The following is a 14,279-nucleotide window of genomic DNA, read 5'->3' as shown; positions in this document are numbered from 1 at the left end:
ACTGATAAATTTTGACTTCGATTTTTATGTGTTAATAAATAAGAGTTAATTATTGGTTTGTTTCTAACAAAGATGATTTGACATTTTATTAAGATTATCTTATTCAATTGTAGTATAATTGACTTAATTTTATTAATGTTAATTTTTATTTGGTGTTAAAATTTTCGTTTTTTTTTTTAAATTTAAGTTCATGGTTTGTTAAATTTTCGTGTTTATGTAAAGCAGTTGATTAGGTTTTAATATATTTATGTCCATTTATACGATTTCCAAAAGTTTTCTGGTTATTTCAATATATTTTTAGGCAGTTTAAGCAAGAAATTAAATATTTTATACTCAATACAATATTTCATTTCCCTATAATTCGAGTTTCAACTTTTAATGGAGTGAGAATTGATTTTATTAATTTGTAAGGTTTGTGGCAAGCTGATATCATGTTTAAAAAGAACATATTTTATATTTTCAGATATATTATTATATATTATGTATTGCAACATATTGTTGAATATTTTTTTTAATTGTATTATTTTTTGATATTTAATTTTTATGATAAATGATACAGGTTCGTTTTTCAAAAATTTTATTAATATTACTTTCAGGATTCTTGTTCTCAATTTTGATTTGTGGTCTATATTATGGTGATATTAGTTTTATAACATGATCTATTAAACCAATCACACCATTTAACAAAAAATGGGGTGATTAGTCATAAGTTACTTTTAAACAAGATCATAGGCACCATATTGTCCGCAACAGAGGCCAAACATGTATGTGACTTTTCCTTCTATTTAGGGTTTTTCTTTGTAAATTCGTTAAATAAAAGCTTTTTATCATTGTTGTATATTCATTATATGTTTATCTAATCTGGGACCGGTTACTCTCATTAAGGGGTTGCATAAGAGCAACGACACCGCCCCTACATTTGAAAATAACACTAAAGACCGAAACGTTGGAAAAAACATTGAAATTTAAAGAATTTTTATATTATTGATCAACCTAAACCCAAAATCGACTCAAGCATTATATACATACATATGTTATATAGAAACAATACCTGAATTGGGATTAACCGGTGCCGATTTAGGTTTGAATCCACTAGCGCTCATAGTTTTTTTAAGTGGAGTCTGAAGTCGAGTCACTGGCGTTCTGTCAACTTCATCAAATGGTACTGGAAATAAAAGTAAATGATTAAGTGTCCTGCTGTTCCACATATATATACATGCAATTTCTACATATATTTCTTGATGTAAATATTGCAACATGTCTAGTACCAAATTGCAAGCTTCATGAGATAAGAGAAAAATGTGGAAAAAATGTTCAAGGAGCAAGTCTGGTAATTGCAGATCAGATCAGCAGTTTTGCCTTTCAAATATATGATTATACACAGTGCCAATAGACAATTTGTTAAAAAAAAACTGTATTTGAAAATTGGCTCTAAATATAAGAGAACTGAACAGAAATTAGTATTGAGATTATTGATTTTCCTTATCTACCCATAAGTTATGCACTGTAAATATATTATTGCATAAAGGTTAGCTATTTTCCACTAGAAAACACTAAAAAGTATGGTTTATTATATCAAAATTTAAAAAACCTTGAAAAACAAAATTCCACCAAAATAGTCAAATCTATTTTGCTCGAAAAAATTGCATCGCGTCTACCGTTAAAAAATGGTGGGTTAAAAATACATGCATTTTTATTAGCAATTTTTATCTGCTAAAAACACATGCAGAAATTGCATCGTATCTATCAGACTTAAATACTCTTTTTTGCATCTACTATTGACATAATTTTTATGCTTCGAAAAGGTCAGCAAACTACAGTCTCATGTTGTCCTTAGAGTTAGTTTTAATTAATTAATTCCTGTTACAACCTGGATAAAATCTAATATAATTGGTATTATCCATGTTATTATTTACAGTCCTTATCTAGTTGTTGTTGTTGTTGAACAACTCCAAAAGCAATTTCGAGTATTCTGCGAAACTGCGAAGAGTTAGCTAGCTATAGGACACATTTTTGACCACCCTTAATACAATATATGATTGAGATATGCTTAAATAATTTTGATGTATTTATGAAATTAATATTTGGTTACATTTAAAAAAAAAATGAAATTATTAAAAAAACCTTAAAATTTAACGTTATCGAAGCACTTATTTTAGTAGCAGAATACAAAAATGTTATAATATATATTAAAAAAAATACAACTTTCATACTTTTAATACTTGTATGACAACCTATGTAGTATGAAAGCAATTTAAAAAGATTACCTTAATGGGACTTTACACGTCCCAGAAGTAAAACTTTTTAAAAATCTTGTACTTTGGCCACAATATTACATTAAATAACCCTGTATAAAATATCTTTTCAAATAAATATAAAAAGATTTTCTTATTCTCAGATGAATGAATGAATGAAAGAATTTTTAAGTAAGCACCCTCAACTCTGCAGAAGTCCAAGTACACTGACATTTCTAATATAGTAAGTAACTTTTTGAATATTATTTTCAAAATTATCGTTTAAAAATATTTTGGAAAATGGTGTCATTGTAGTAATAACACAAGCTATCACAGCCACCTATCCTAAAATGCACCAAATACATCAAATACAAAAACGGAAATTCAAGAATATTTGTTACAAAACGAAATTTATTTCAATTGGAATGCTGTAAACAAATATAAAATTCGATATTGCAATCATTAATGTAACACAGGACTAAAAATAAATTTCATCAATTTAAATTTTATGTACAATAATAATATTACAAACATAAGAACACGTAAAGCACTGCATAATCCATTGGCTAGAGTAATATGGACATTTAACGATATTAAACAATGAGTTCCTTAACGAATGGTATGTGATGTTGAGAAGGTAACAAATTTGACTGTGTTGGGTTGTATTTTATTGAAAGTCTGTATATTCTGTGGTGCCCTATGTTCCCAGCAATTCTGCTGTTTTACATTATCCTTATTCAACAAATATTTTTTGTATGTATAAGTTACTGTAAAATACTTTAGCATTAAGAGACTAATACTGTATGTAAATTTGTCATCAATAAAAATAATTTCTTACATTCGATACACTTCGACGCGGTTGGTAAAAGCTTGCCGCTATTTTTGGCCTCGTCAAATCTGGCCGCTAACAATTGCCGTTTACTCTGTGGTACCAAGTTGCGCCTTTCCAGATCAGCCCTTAACTTTTCGCCTACATGTTTGTACAAATCGACTAAAGTATTAAATGCTGTTTCTCGGACGGATGCTGTCGGATCCGACAACAGTTTTACTACATCTGGAATGAACTTGTTTAACGTCAGCGAATGTGCTCCGTGCCTGTAAACAACGAACCGTAGAAAAAAGCAAATGTTATAGTGCACCTCAAAGTATATCCTCTTTTCTTTTAACGTACTCTCCATTTTAATAGCCAATAATTTATTCATAGGTAAGGGACAAAACAGGGACGTCAGATAGATATCGCCATTGACTTAGATCAGTGACAGTATTGAATAACCCATTTTACCGTGCGATTCAAAAAAGCTTTTTATGAATGAATTGTAGAAAATCTTACAACACAAACGATAAAATTAAATTTACAAAAAGGTCAGTATCCTGTCAACAACATATTATTAAATGAAAAAAAAAACGTATTGGTTTTCAATCTTACCATCTGAAAAGGAAAGTAGAACATAAAAAGAATATAATTATTAGCCGTGTCACCCTTCAAACTTATTTGGGAATGGGAAATTGGTTCGATACACACGTAGTATCCAATAGACGGATTGATTCCAGTACACACTGTAAGACAAAGCATCTTCAAATAAAGGAAAACGCATTATCATAATTCAAGGTGAATCACAAGAGCAATTAATTCCAAACTGCTGGAGGAATCCAGAACATTAATAGTATTAACAATGTCTTTGTAATGGATGATATAAACAGCAACAAATTCAGCAAGTAGAAAAACGGAAATTCAAGAATATTTGTTACAAAACGAAATTTATTTTCAACCCAATTACGAGAACAACTGTTGGAAGTGTTAAATTATAAAAAAAAAACAATATGTGTGTGATAGTTTAGTTGATGGGGCAAAATATTTTACGTCTTCCTCCATGTCATGTATATGCACAGAACATTTGCGGCTCCAAGTAAAATCAAATATGAGAGCAGAAAATGTTACTCCCACTTTATAAAGTTAAATTCAATAAAAATATTAATTAATAATATACCTGTTCAGAGTTGAAAAAACAGAGTACAGGACGTTTTAAGAATTGCAATTAATCTTAATTATGACTGCGGTAAATTTATTATAGATAATTTTTATTAGTACTAACGTGATTTTATTATATTTAATAAAATGAAAAATGAAAAAATATATAATGATATTTTTTAAAACACCTTTGAGTCCGCCGCCCATGCTATGTCCGTCAATGTGACTAGTCCGGTGTTCCATTGCAGTCGCAAAGTTATTTCATTGACATCAAAAGCCAAGATGATAATACTTTAAGATAAAGTATACCCCAAGACATAAAACGAACTTACTCGTTTAACGTATTGACTAAACATCTCAAAACTTCCTCACGAATTTTGGAATTTTTGTGAGTAAATCCGGGTTGTAATTTTTCGAAAAGGGTTTGGGGCGTTAAAACGTTCCTTTCGAGCAACTTCAATATAAGTAGTTGCGACTTTTCACGCACCGTGTCTTTGGCATCTCCCAATCTATCAACTATGTTTGGCAGTACCGTCTGCAAATACGGTCTAAAGTCGGTTCCTAACCTATCGGCCAAATAAGTCAAAACTTCTATTCCGATGCTGGCGACCTGTAAGAAATACCAAATATTAATAATTTAATAAACACTTTTTATTTATTTCACAAAGTTTTCCCGACAACTTCTTAAAGATTAACAACGAAGCACAATTAAAACGAAGGGCAACACACGTGTGTTGCCGGTTTAACGAGATGAACTTAACTTCGGGAAGTCTGTGACACAAATCTTCGTACGTTATGGCGCAATCCCGTATTTTAGGGATTTAACCCTAGATTGCTGAATCTGCGTCTGGGTACGTGAGACAAGATGGTTCTCAGCAAACCTTGAGAAAGCTGCTAATTCCATGGGAACCGCTAATAGAGGTTGTCGGAAAGATTCCACTAGGTTTTGCAAGTTGGAACATTATATTTGTTGAACACATATAAGGCATATAAATCAAAGGAGATGGCATTTGTTTCCATCTTAAAGATTCCTGAAGAGCTGAGACAATAATTCCAGTGATGGACATTGGTTTATAACCGATACATTATACATAGAATAATATTTTTATACCCCAACATTTTGTTAAACATTGCCCATAAAATAACAAATAGTTCTTTTTTGAACAATCGCGATATGGTTTATAAGAAATGTGTGACAACGTAGAAATGTAAGGAAGTTTTTGACCTCGATTTTAACAATGAATAACACCAAAAAATAAAATCAGTAGAAGAACATACACTGAGCACACAATGCACACCTGTGGATCATGACCACTATTCCGATAAAATTATTACTGACCATCTCTTACCTTTTGAGTTCTAGTATTGTAACATAGGATCAGATCATCAGAGTGTGGTAGGGAAGGAAATCGCAATTCTTTTTAAATTTACTGAAGCGCGTTGATGGCAAGTAGAAATGGATCTGACAGAGGGTTTATTGTTTTTTATAAACTGCCAAATAGCTTTCTGCTTATTACCTAATATATGAGCATCATTAGCAGTCATTTTAGCTCCATTCAAAAGGCTTCGATATTTTTTACTATATTTTTCAATTGGTTTTTGACTATGGTCGAACTGTGCCTTAAAATTGTCAAAAAGTGTAGTCTGTCTACCTACAGTTCCTGAAATACTCATTAAACTATCCTTTATCCAAGTACTCCTGGGATTAAAGGAGATAATCTTTACATGAGACCAATGACCACAATTTTTACCAATTTGATGACTCAAGAAATTTCCATTTATCAGATATATCTTTCCTTCCAAAGCGTTTGTATTGAGGCAATATAATGATCTAGTCTCTTGTAAGTGGTCAAGTGACCCTACTTCAATCAAAATTGGTGTCCCTCGGGAGTCTATCTTTTTTCGTAAAATTAGGAACGATCTTCCGCATTTGTCTCTAACTTTCATCCAGTAATCTGCATTTTGCACCATTTTCTTCCTGAACAGCGATCTTCACACACGAACTCGTTTTCCCAAAACATTTAACTAGATTTGGACACATTTTGAGAAAATATTGCTGAAAAAATGCTACATTTAAAACAAAACATGTCCAATTGAGAAACTGTCAGCAGCCATGCTGGTTGTTGAGCGGTACTACTCCTTATTGGGCGAAAGTGAGACTTCAAATAAACGCGTATGCGCATATTAAATGTCCCGTCCCAATATTTTTCATTCTGGATTCGAAAATTCCTGTATTATCAGCATAGGTACGACCTCTTTATATTTAGTAGCTATAGGTTTGCACAACATCAATTTCATGAATCACTTATGCGGTCTCTCTTTTAGTTGTAGCTCTACTACCGAAAAATCAAAAATTATGCTTCTTTATGAGGGATTCAAAAAATAATAATAATAAATGACTTTTTCAAGAAACCAATTAAGATTAGAGTTTAGAGTCAACCGCAATGTGGAAGGAAAGAAAGTATAAAAGAAAAGTAAACCCAACCAAAAATTTTAAAGATATTAACAGTACATAATACATTCGTTAAATAATGTCAATATTGCGTGCGAATTTCTACGATGCAAGTTGTGACACACTGTACTTAGTTAAATTTATCAACTAATACAAGTAACTATTTAATACGTCAAAAACTATAACAGTGAAAATAAAATAAAATGATCGGCAGCAAGAACAAATATGATTTAAGTTAGGATTTAAGGATGCCCTATTTGTTAATGTTTTATAAATTAATATGCAAACTTAGTATTCTCCTATCAAGTATCACTGTCACGTAAAATGATAATAAGGTCAAAAAACTTCGCCTCGATTAAAATTATAGCACCAACAAAACAAAATAAAACAAAATACGACTTTAATTATTAAGAAAGGCGGGAGACAAAAATAACCCAGTTAATTTTATTAACTAGTCCGTTTAATGGCCGAGCTGGTTACTTAATTTATTCCTTGCAAGAAATATTTAAAGTAGCACAGCAGTAAAACCATGCAACTGAACTATATAGGTTATTTAAAATGAGCGGCTAATAGCTAAGTTATAAGCTATATGTCATTTGCACTAGTTAATCCGCAATTCATGCAGGAATATGCAAACATTCAAAGGATTACATTGAATTTATCATGATAACATTTTCAATGGTTGTAACTTTTTTATTTTTAAAGATCGACGTAAATATGCGAACGACACGCGATTCTTCTTGGAAAGGCATGGATGCGAAAATGGCAAATGATTTAAGTTTCATAGGCATGGACCATTTATTACTAGGAACTTTCCTATGAAAATTAGGTTTTAATTGATTACATATATTGAAAATTTCAACTGACTCATGGCATTAGTAATAGTTTAAGCATTCCATATACAGTTAAAAATAAAAAATAGTAGGCGACAAAAAAAATAACGAGGTTATAAAACATTCTAAGTTCTAAGTGGTCAATAACGAGGTTATAAAACATTATTCTAAGTGGTCAATTGACCATGGCCCAACACTAGTGATGAGCTACCCCAACATACAATGCTATAGGTCAGGCATAAATGCATAGAAAATAATATAAACGCAATAGCCAGAGAGTTTTTGTTTAAGTTAGGTGAGAATGAAAACAAACTCCTATAGAAGTGTAACTACAATACCATTACGAACTTATTACCTGATTAAAAAGCTGTTATTCAAGCCCTTACAAAAAAACACCAGTAACTCTGTTTTATTGGCATTCGGCGTTGCAGTAAGCGATCCTTCAAAATTTTTGGTATCAGAAGCAGAAAAGGCATCCTTAGCGGCAAGAGATAGGTAACTACCCGCAAAAAAATGAAAAAAAAAGAAGACCTAACAAGCAACCTAACAAAACCGCCCTAGATTCTGAAATATAATTAATTCCATCCCAGAGTTTTACTAGCTCAGTTTTATTATTTAAAAAAGATTTCAAGCATTTAAATCCATTCACCATAAATCATAAGTAAATAATTTGTTAGGTATATACAGATTGTGTTTCGATTTCGATCTAAATTGGGATGAATATATTTGTAGAGTGAAATTATTGTGAAAAGTGATACAAACATCTTGGCGGGCTGAGACAATGTTTCGGGACATCGCCGGGATTTTTTACCGACATATTATAAACAAAATATTCAGTGTATTCAGGTAGTTAAATTAGAAAACTAACTCAATAGCGATGTGGTTTGTTAGAAATGTCTTTTGTTAATGTGCCGCTTACGCCAATGTTTTTAACGTCGATTTCACATGCGTCTTGTACTACGCCTGCTTTTGTGAGAAAAGTGACTTTATGAAAATGAAAAGTTTTTATTAAATATTCCCATTAGAAAAACTACTAGCAAAAATGCAGCGGTACTATACAGTTCGTAATGAACTCGGCGGGTTAATTCGGAAGTGTCATTTCATAAGTATTTATGAAGTAAGACGTGTTACATAGGCGGGTGAACTTATTTTCTTGTTTTGTGATTTGTGCTTAGTATTGATGATTTTACAATTTAACGAGACCTCTGACGGAAAAACATATTATAGATTGCAAGTAAAACTGACAATGGTTGCATTGTTTTCATATGTATGAGTTGTATTTTTTATGTTAAAACCCTAGTTCGTTTTGTATAGTTCGTGATTCAGTGCTGTTGTGGATTCGTCTGGAAGTTCAACATTAATGGAAAAGCTTAGCCGTTTCACATCTAAAGACAAAACAAATTGCTCTTATGATGGGTAGAAAAAATTGTCCTCTAAGTTCCTTCAGTACACTCAATTTAATTTACATGTTTTGCTTTTAATAATGCATAAATGCATGTAAACATTGAGATTGTAACTAAAACTGACGTTTGTTTACGTTGAAAAGCGCCACCAACCGAAAAATTCGCGAATTATCTATCTATGCATTATCTCCAAATGTGGGTTGTGTGTGTTGTTTAATATAACCACTTAAAATATTGTTATTGTTAGATTTAAAAAATGTTAGATTGGAAGGACTGACTGGAGAGTGTTACGACCGTTTTTATGACCGTCTTTATTCTTTGCTTATGAAGTTCCCGATCCCCGACCCGGATCGTCACAAAAAAATCAAAATTTAACAAATTAAAAATAATATCAAATTATCGGATTACTAATTTCGTACCATTCAAACAAAATATTTACTAGTTGCCATTAAACCTTTTCGTTTATAGTTCCGATTCTGCTATTGTTGCCCCTTTTTAACTGTGTACGTTAGACAGAGAGAGATGTATTATTGGATATGTGGACTAAATAACGAAACAACGGAATAAACACAATTTTAGAACGTTATGTTGTTTATTTAACTTTCATAATTGATTGACAAACGTCAAAATTCAAACTCCAAAATCCAAAATCTCCGAAAACAACCAAACCAAACCAGTGCGGCAAAATTCCGGAATCGTCCGAAGTGGCTCAGATCCGTGGGAAACTAAACTGACGCTTCTCGCAGGCTAGATGGGTGGATAATTAGGCATTTTACAGACGGGAGTAGAAAAATATTTTAATATTATTCCACACGCATGAATTATTCTTTCCCTTGCAGAAATGCCTATACTTGCATCACAACCACAGCAATTTCATGAATGATTTATGTTGTACGTTTGCAGCTTGATCTGTAGCGTTTTTTTAGAAATCACTTTATTTGAACGCCCTTAAAATGACTTTGCGACCCACCTCTCGTCCGACAACAATTAAGAGCCTACTTTTCGAGAGATCGATAGTAAGCACTAATTTCCTAAAGGCAGTTTGTAGCGAATTTTTGAAATTCGAAATCGACCGACGGACTGAAATTGCATCAAAGTGGATTACCGGAGATTTTAATTGGATCGGCGACGATTAACCGGGGGGTAAAACTGCAGGAAAAACGCGCGATACCAATAATCGAAGAAAAAAAAAGCAACTCGTCCAAATCCAATTAATCTATAATTAATCCAATAAAGATATGTAGGCGGTCCGATTCGCGTGGCCTATTTTATTTTCGAGATCGGCCGATTATGCAAATTAACAATAAACAAATACGTAGGTACACGCAACAATCTTTCGAACCGTGAAAATTGTCAAGGATCAATTTATGCAGCTTGAACGCGATATTAAATGCGAAAATTTGTCCTCGCGCGGATCATTTAATTTATGTGAAAACCAAAGTTTGAGTTTTAAAATCTTAGTAGACGACGTTGTTTTTTTATTTCTAATCATCTTGGGTTTTGACGGACCCTTGCGGTAAAAAGGATGGATTGAACTGACTGACAAAATCACATTCAAATAAAGGACATCGCATCGTCATAAGTCACGCTGGATCAGAAAGGGGATTTATTCAAAACTTGCTGTTGTTTGCGAAGAATATTAAGCTTGGACTATCACGAAGATACGAGTGCAGAATAAAACTAGTTTCAAAATTATCTTTTAAAAAATATTCCGGACGACAGTGTCATAGTAATGGATAACGCAAGCTTTCACAGCCGCCTGCCACAAAAAACACCAAATTCATAAAGTTCAAAAAGTATTTATTCTTTATTATTTAATAATACTTATTTTGAATTCAATTACAACAAAGGGACACTTTTGCTATTAAAATATTATATGTTAGTCATAGTTTAGTTGAACAGGTGGGGCATACTGTTTTACGTCTTCCTCCATATCATTGTAATTTTCAAAATTTCAAAAATTTCAAGCACCAAGCAAAATCAAATGTGAGAGCAGAAAATGTTACTCCTACTTTCCGTGGGAATGTAATAAATTTATTTCCAAATGTAATGTAATAATATACTTTTTGAGAGCTGGAAAAATCCAGGACATCACATTTTAAAAAGTGAAGATCTTTACATTTGCGTACAAAATAACATAGAGCCAGCCCATTGTAATTAACCTTTATAACGACTCTGAGAGTAAAACAGTATTAAATTTTGAACAACGTACTTATTTAGGTAATTATTGATATACACTGTCATCGGATTTTCTATTTATTAATTCCCCTGAACGACAACATATCCAAAAAAAATTACACGCAAAATGTTACACAGGGACACATATAAAATAGCAAAAAATAATCAAAAAGCAGCAAGTTAAGAAATGTACATATTAAACATTATTTTATATTTCATTTTTAGAAAATTCTTCCACTGAATAGTAGAACTTATTTTGCACAAAAAAAATTGTTTTAACATTTTTTTACGAGGTATGTTGTACAGCCGCAATTTATTTCAAGTAATTTATTTTGGTATTTTATACTAATATAATTTGGATCTTGCTGTCCAACATATAGTCTCGAAAACGGTAGGTGGTACACATGTTTATTCCTAATGTTATATTCATGCGTTTTGCATCTCTTAATGATATTTGTTATACTTTTTTGTGAACATTATCAACGAATGGATATATAGAGAGAGAAAAGTCAATACATTGTATTTTTTAAAATAATCTCTACAATAGTTTGAGCTTATGCAGGCCATTGATCTTATGGCCTTTTTTGTAGAATACAATTTTTTTTTAAGAACTTCCCAAAGCATTACGCCCTAAGAGATAGCAGATTGTACAAGGCCCAAAATATATTAATTTTAAAATATCTATAGACTGGTGTTTCTTATATTTTTATTGGAGAGCAATCAGATAGTTGATTGGCTATACACCAAATTCACATTATTTTTATGACTGATTCTACTTTTGTCTTAATGTCTTGTTTTGATTTTCTGGGTATCACTACACAGGGTGTAAATAAACACATTTTTAAAACACCCCACCTAGTGGATGATTGTTGTCAAAAGCCATGACGATATAATTTTAGATAATGTACACGGTCATAGAACAGTGAAATAGAAGGGGTACAATTATATTTGTTTAATGAACGGGTGCTTTAAAAATGTTCTTAATAGGCCCGGTACAGATTTTGCGTAAATAATGAACTGCTATTACACTTTGTCGTTACGCAAAATATCACACATAATTTTTTTTAAAGCGGCAATACCACGATTTTCGAAAACGAAATATTAAATAAAATAAAGGTCACAACCGTGGCTTACCTATATATGATAATTCAAAGGCCTTTCGCAAAATATGTGCATTTTTGTCGAAACATTTGTGAAATGGCCCGTTCTCGTAGGTAGGCACTTATATCTCTTTATTTTTGTTTAGCTGCTCAAGCAATTAGCAAAGATTCGCCGATGTAACTGACCGACAAATAACTAAAAATACTAAATCTATTTGCATCCGTGAGGCAGGGCCAAAATAAAAATCAGGTGCATTTCTCCCGTCGCTCGCTTGTCGTGCGACAAGCGAAGACACCACCACTTTATCCGCTTATATTTTTTTGCATTTTTGCCGCATTTCATGCGCCGCCCCCGCAATAAGTCCGGCCATTTAAACCTAGCAAACGGATGGTTTTATGGTTTTAATATAAAAAAAAATTATCTGGAAGAGAGAAACTTCGGACGTACAATAAGCTGTTGAGTTTAGCGTACTAATTTCAGGACACTCAAGTATTGGGTATTCCATTTAAAATAAAGGTGACATCCACTTCCGATATATCAGCGTGTGCCGTCATCTTGAAAATATTTTAGCCGAATTGCCCAAACCAACATTAGTTTAATTCGAAATTTTCAAATTTTCTGTATATCTCATTTCCTTCTGCAAAGAGCAAAGTCTACATGTTCTCATATACGCGTCACCCTAACCTAACTAACTAACTAACCATTTGTTCTAGGATTAAAGAAAATGCCGTACATGTTGGGAACACTTGTTGGCCCTCGTCAACTGATTGCTATAATTTTTGTTGCTCATGTCACATGTCTCTTCATATTCCCTAACTAATAATATTAGTCGTGCAACTTTCCTGTCGTTCATGCGCGTCATTGTTTTTGCGGATACTTCCTCACGTGTCTATTTAGTCCAAACTAAAATTATCACTGTCTTCTACACGCGTATTTTGTCGCGTGGAAACGCCCACCGACAACTAGACGCCTCAAGTCGCTTGAAGGAAAACGATGCGCAACGCAAATGAGAACTGCTACGTAAAAAATACGCAGACTTTTTATCGCTGCATTTTGACGCCCGATGAAGTGAGGCGTTTTGTAGCTCGGTGAAGCATACATAAGGGCCGGCCTTGAAACATAAAACTGAAAATCTGTTGCTTGCTTCGACGCTATAGTATTATCAATGTAAAACACTCAGAAGCTCACAGTTCTCCAAAATTTCGGTAAAATAAGAGTTAATGCAACATTCCTATCAGACAACCATCGCAACTGACAGCACTCTTAGGCCAACAGGTGCATAGAAAGCCAAAACAATTATCTACACCTATAGCTAATATAATAGATTCATTTGGAAATTAAAAAAACTTAAAAAAAAACTTAATAACTGCGAATGCGGTTAAATATAGCTCCATCCATTTTTTTAAACTACATAAGTCAGTTACTTCCTTTCTTAGAAAATTAAGCATCCTCTAGACGATTTGATTTATGGACTTAAACAAATCTAAATGCCAAATAAAAACTTTAAAGTTCACAACGGACCCACGAAATATGACCATATCTACACCCCGATCGCGCCAAATAGCCAAAACATTAAAAACGGATGAACAGTTGTTCGGAGAAAAGACTTAAATAACATTTTCGAAAACAACCAAGCACAAGAGAAGTCAAGCATAGACCTGAAAGAAAAAGAATTTCCGCCAAACCGGTAGCCGGGACACCAGTCTTTGAACTACAAGTGATTTTAGTAGCCAAACAAAATAAATTGTAGGTTCGTCGGTAAAACTGAGTAATTATGGAAGAGAGCAAATCGGGCGATTTCGATGGCACTCCCGGGGAACATTCGAACTCATTCAACAACTTTTCAAGTATTTACATGTCCATTTACTTATTTGAATCTTATTTTACTATCTGAGTTCTCTTCTTCGGAAATGGAAGTACTCACAGTCAAGGAGGACAACAGGCAACAAGCGGATGAAGCCGACTTCAACTTAAAAAATGGCTTCATTAGCACACAAAAAAATGAAATAACTAAAAAATTCAAACCTCCCGAAAATCGTCTTTCCCTCATTCCTTCAAAATAAACAAAAAAATTCATTTCAAATCTGCAGTCACAGTTAGCTCATGGTC

The 14,279-nt window shown here is 32.6% G+C and overlaps 1 protein-coding gene across 7 annotated transcripts in view; it reads right to left on the bottom strand.

The window, feature by feature from the left end:
• LOC132698101 (CLIP-associating protein) overlaps nt 1-14,279 on the bottom strand; it is a 53,269-nt gene that overhangs the window by 27,323 nt on the left and 11,667 nt on the right. For all 7 annotated transcript variants that reach the window (XM_060663980.1, XM_060663971.1, XM_060664005.1 and 4 more), the window contains exons 3-5: nt 4,536-4,813; nt 3,073-3,329; nt 1,052-1,165 (exon numbers count right to left, since the gene is read on the bottom strand). In XM_060663980.1, coding sequence (XP_060519963.1) covers nt 1,052-1,165; nt 3,073-3,329; nt 4,536-4,813 — 649 coding nt within the window. The remainder of the gene's footprint in view (nt 1-1,051; nt 1,166-3,072; nt 3,330-4,535; nt 4,814-14,279) is intronic.

The sequence above is a fragment of the Cylas formicarius genome, unplaced genomic scaffold (assembly GCF_029955315.1).
Source record: "Cylas formicarius isolate icCylForm1 unplaced genomic scaffold, icCylForm1.1 PGA_scaffold_10__41_contigs__length_53128322, whole genome shotgun sequence".
Taxonomy (NCBI): Eukaryota; Metazoa; Arthropoda; class Insecta; order Coleoptera; family Brentidae; genus Cylas; species Cylas formicarius.
The sequence above is the reverse complement of the archived record's forward strand: the minus strand, read 5'-3'. Positions and strand labels throughout refer to the sequence as shown.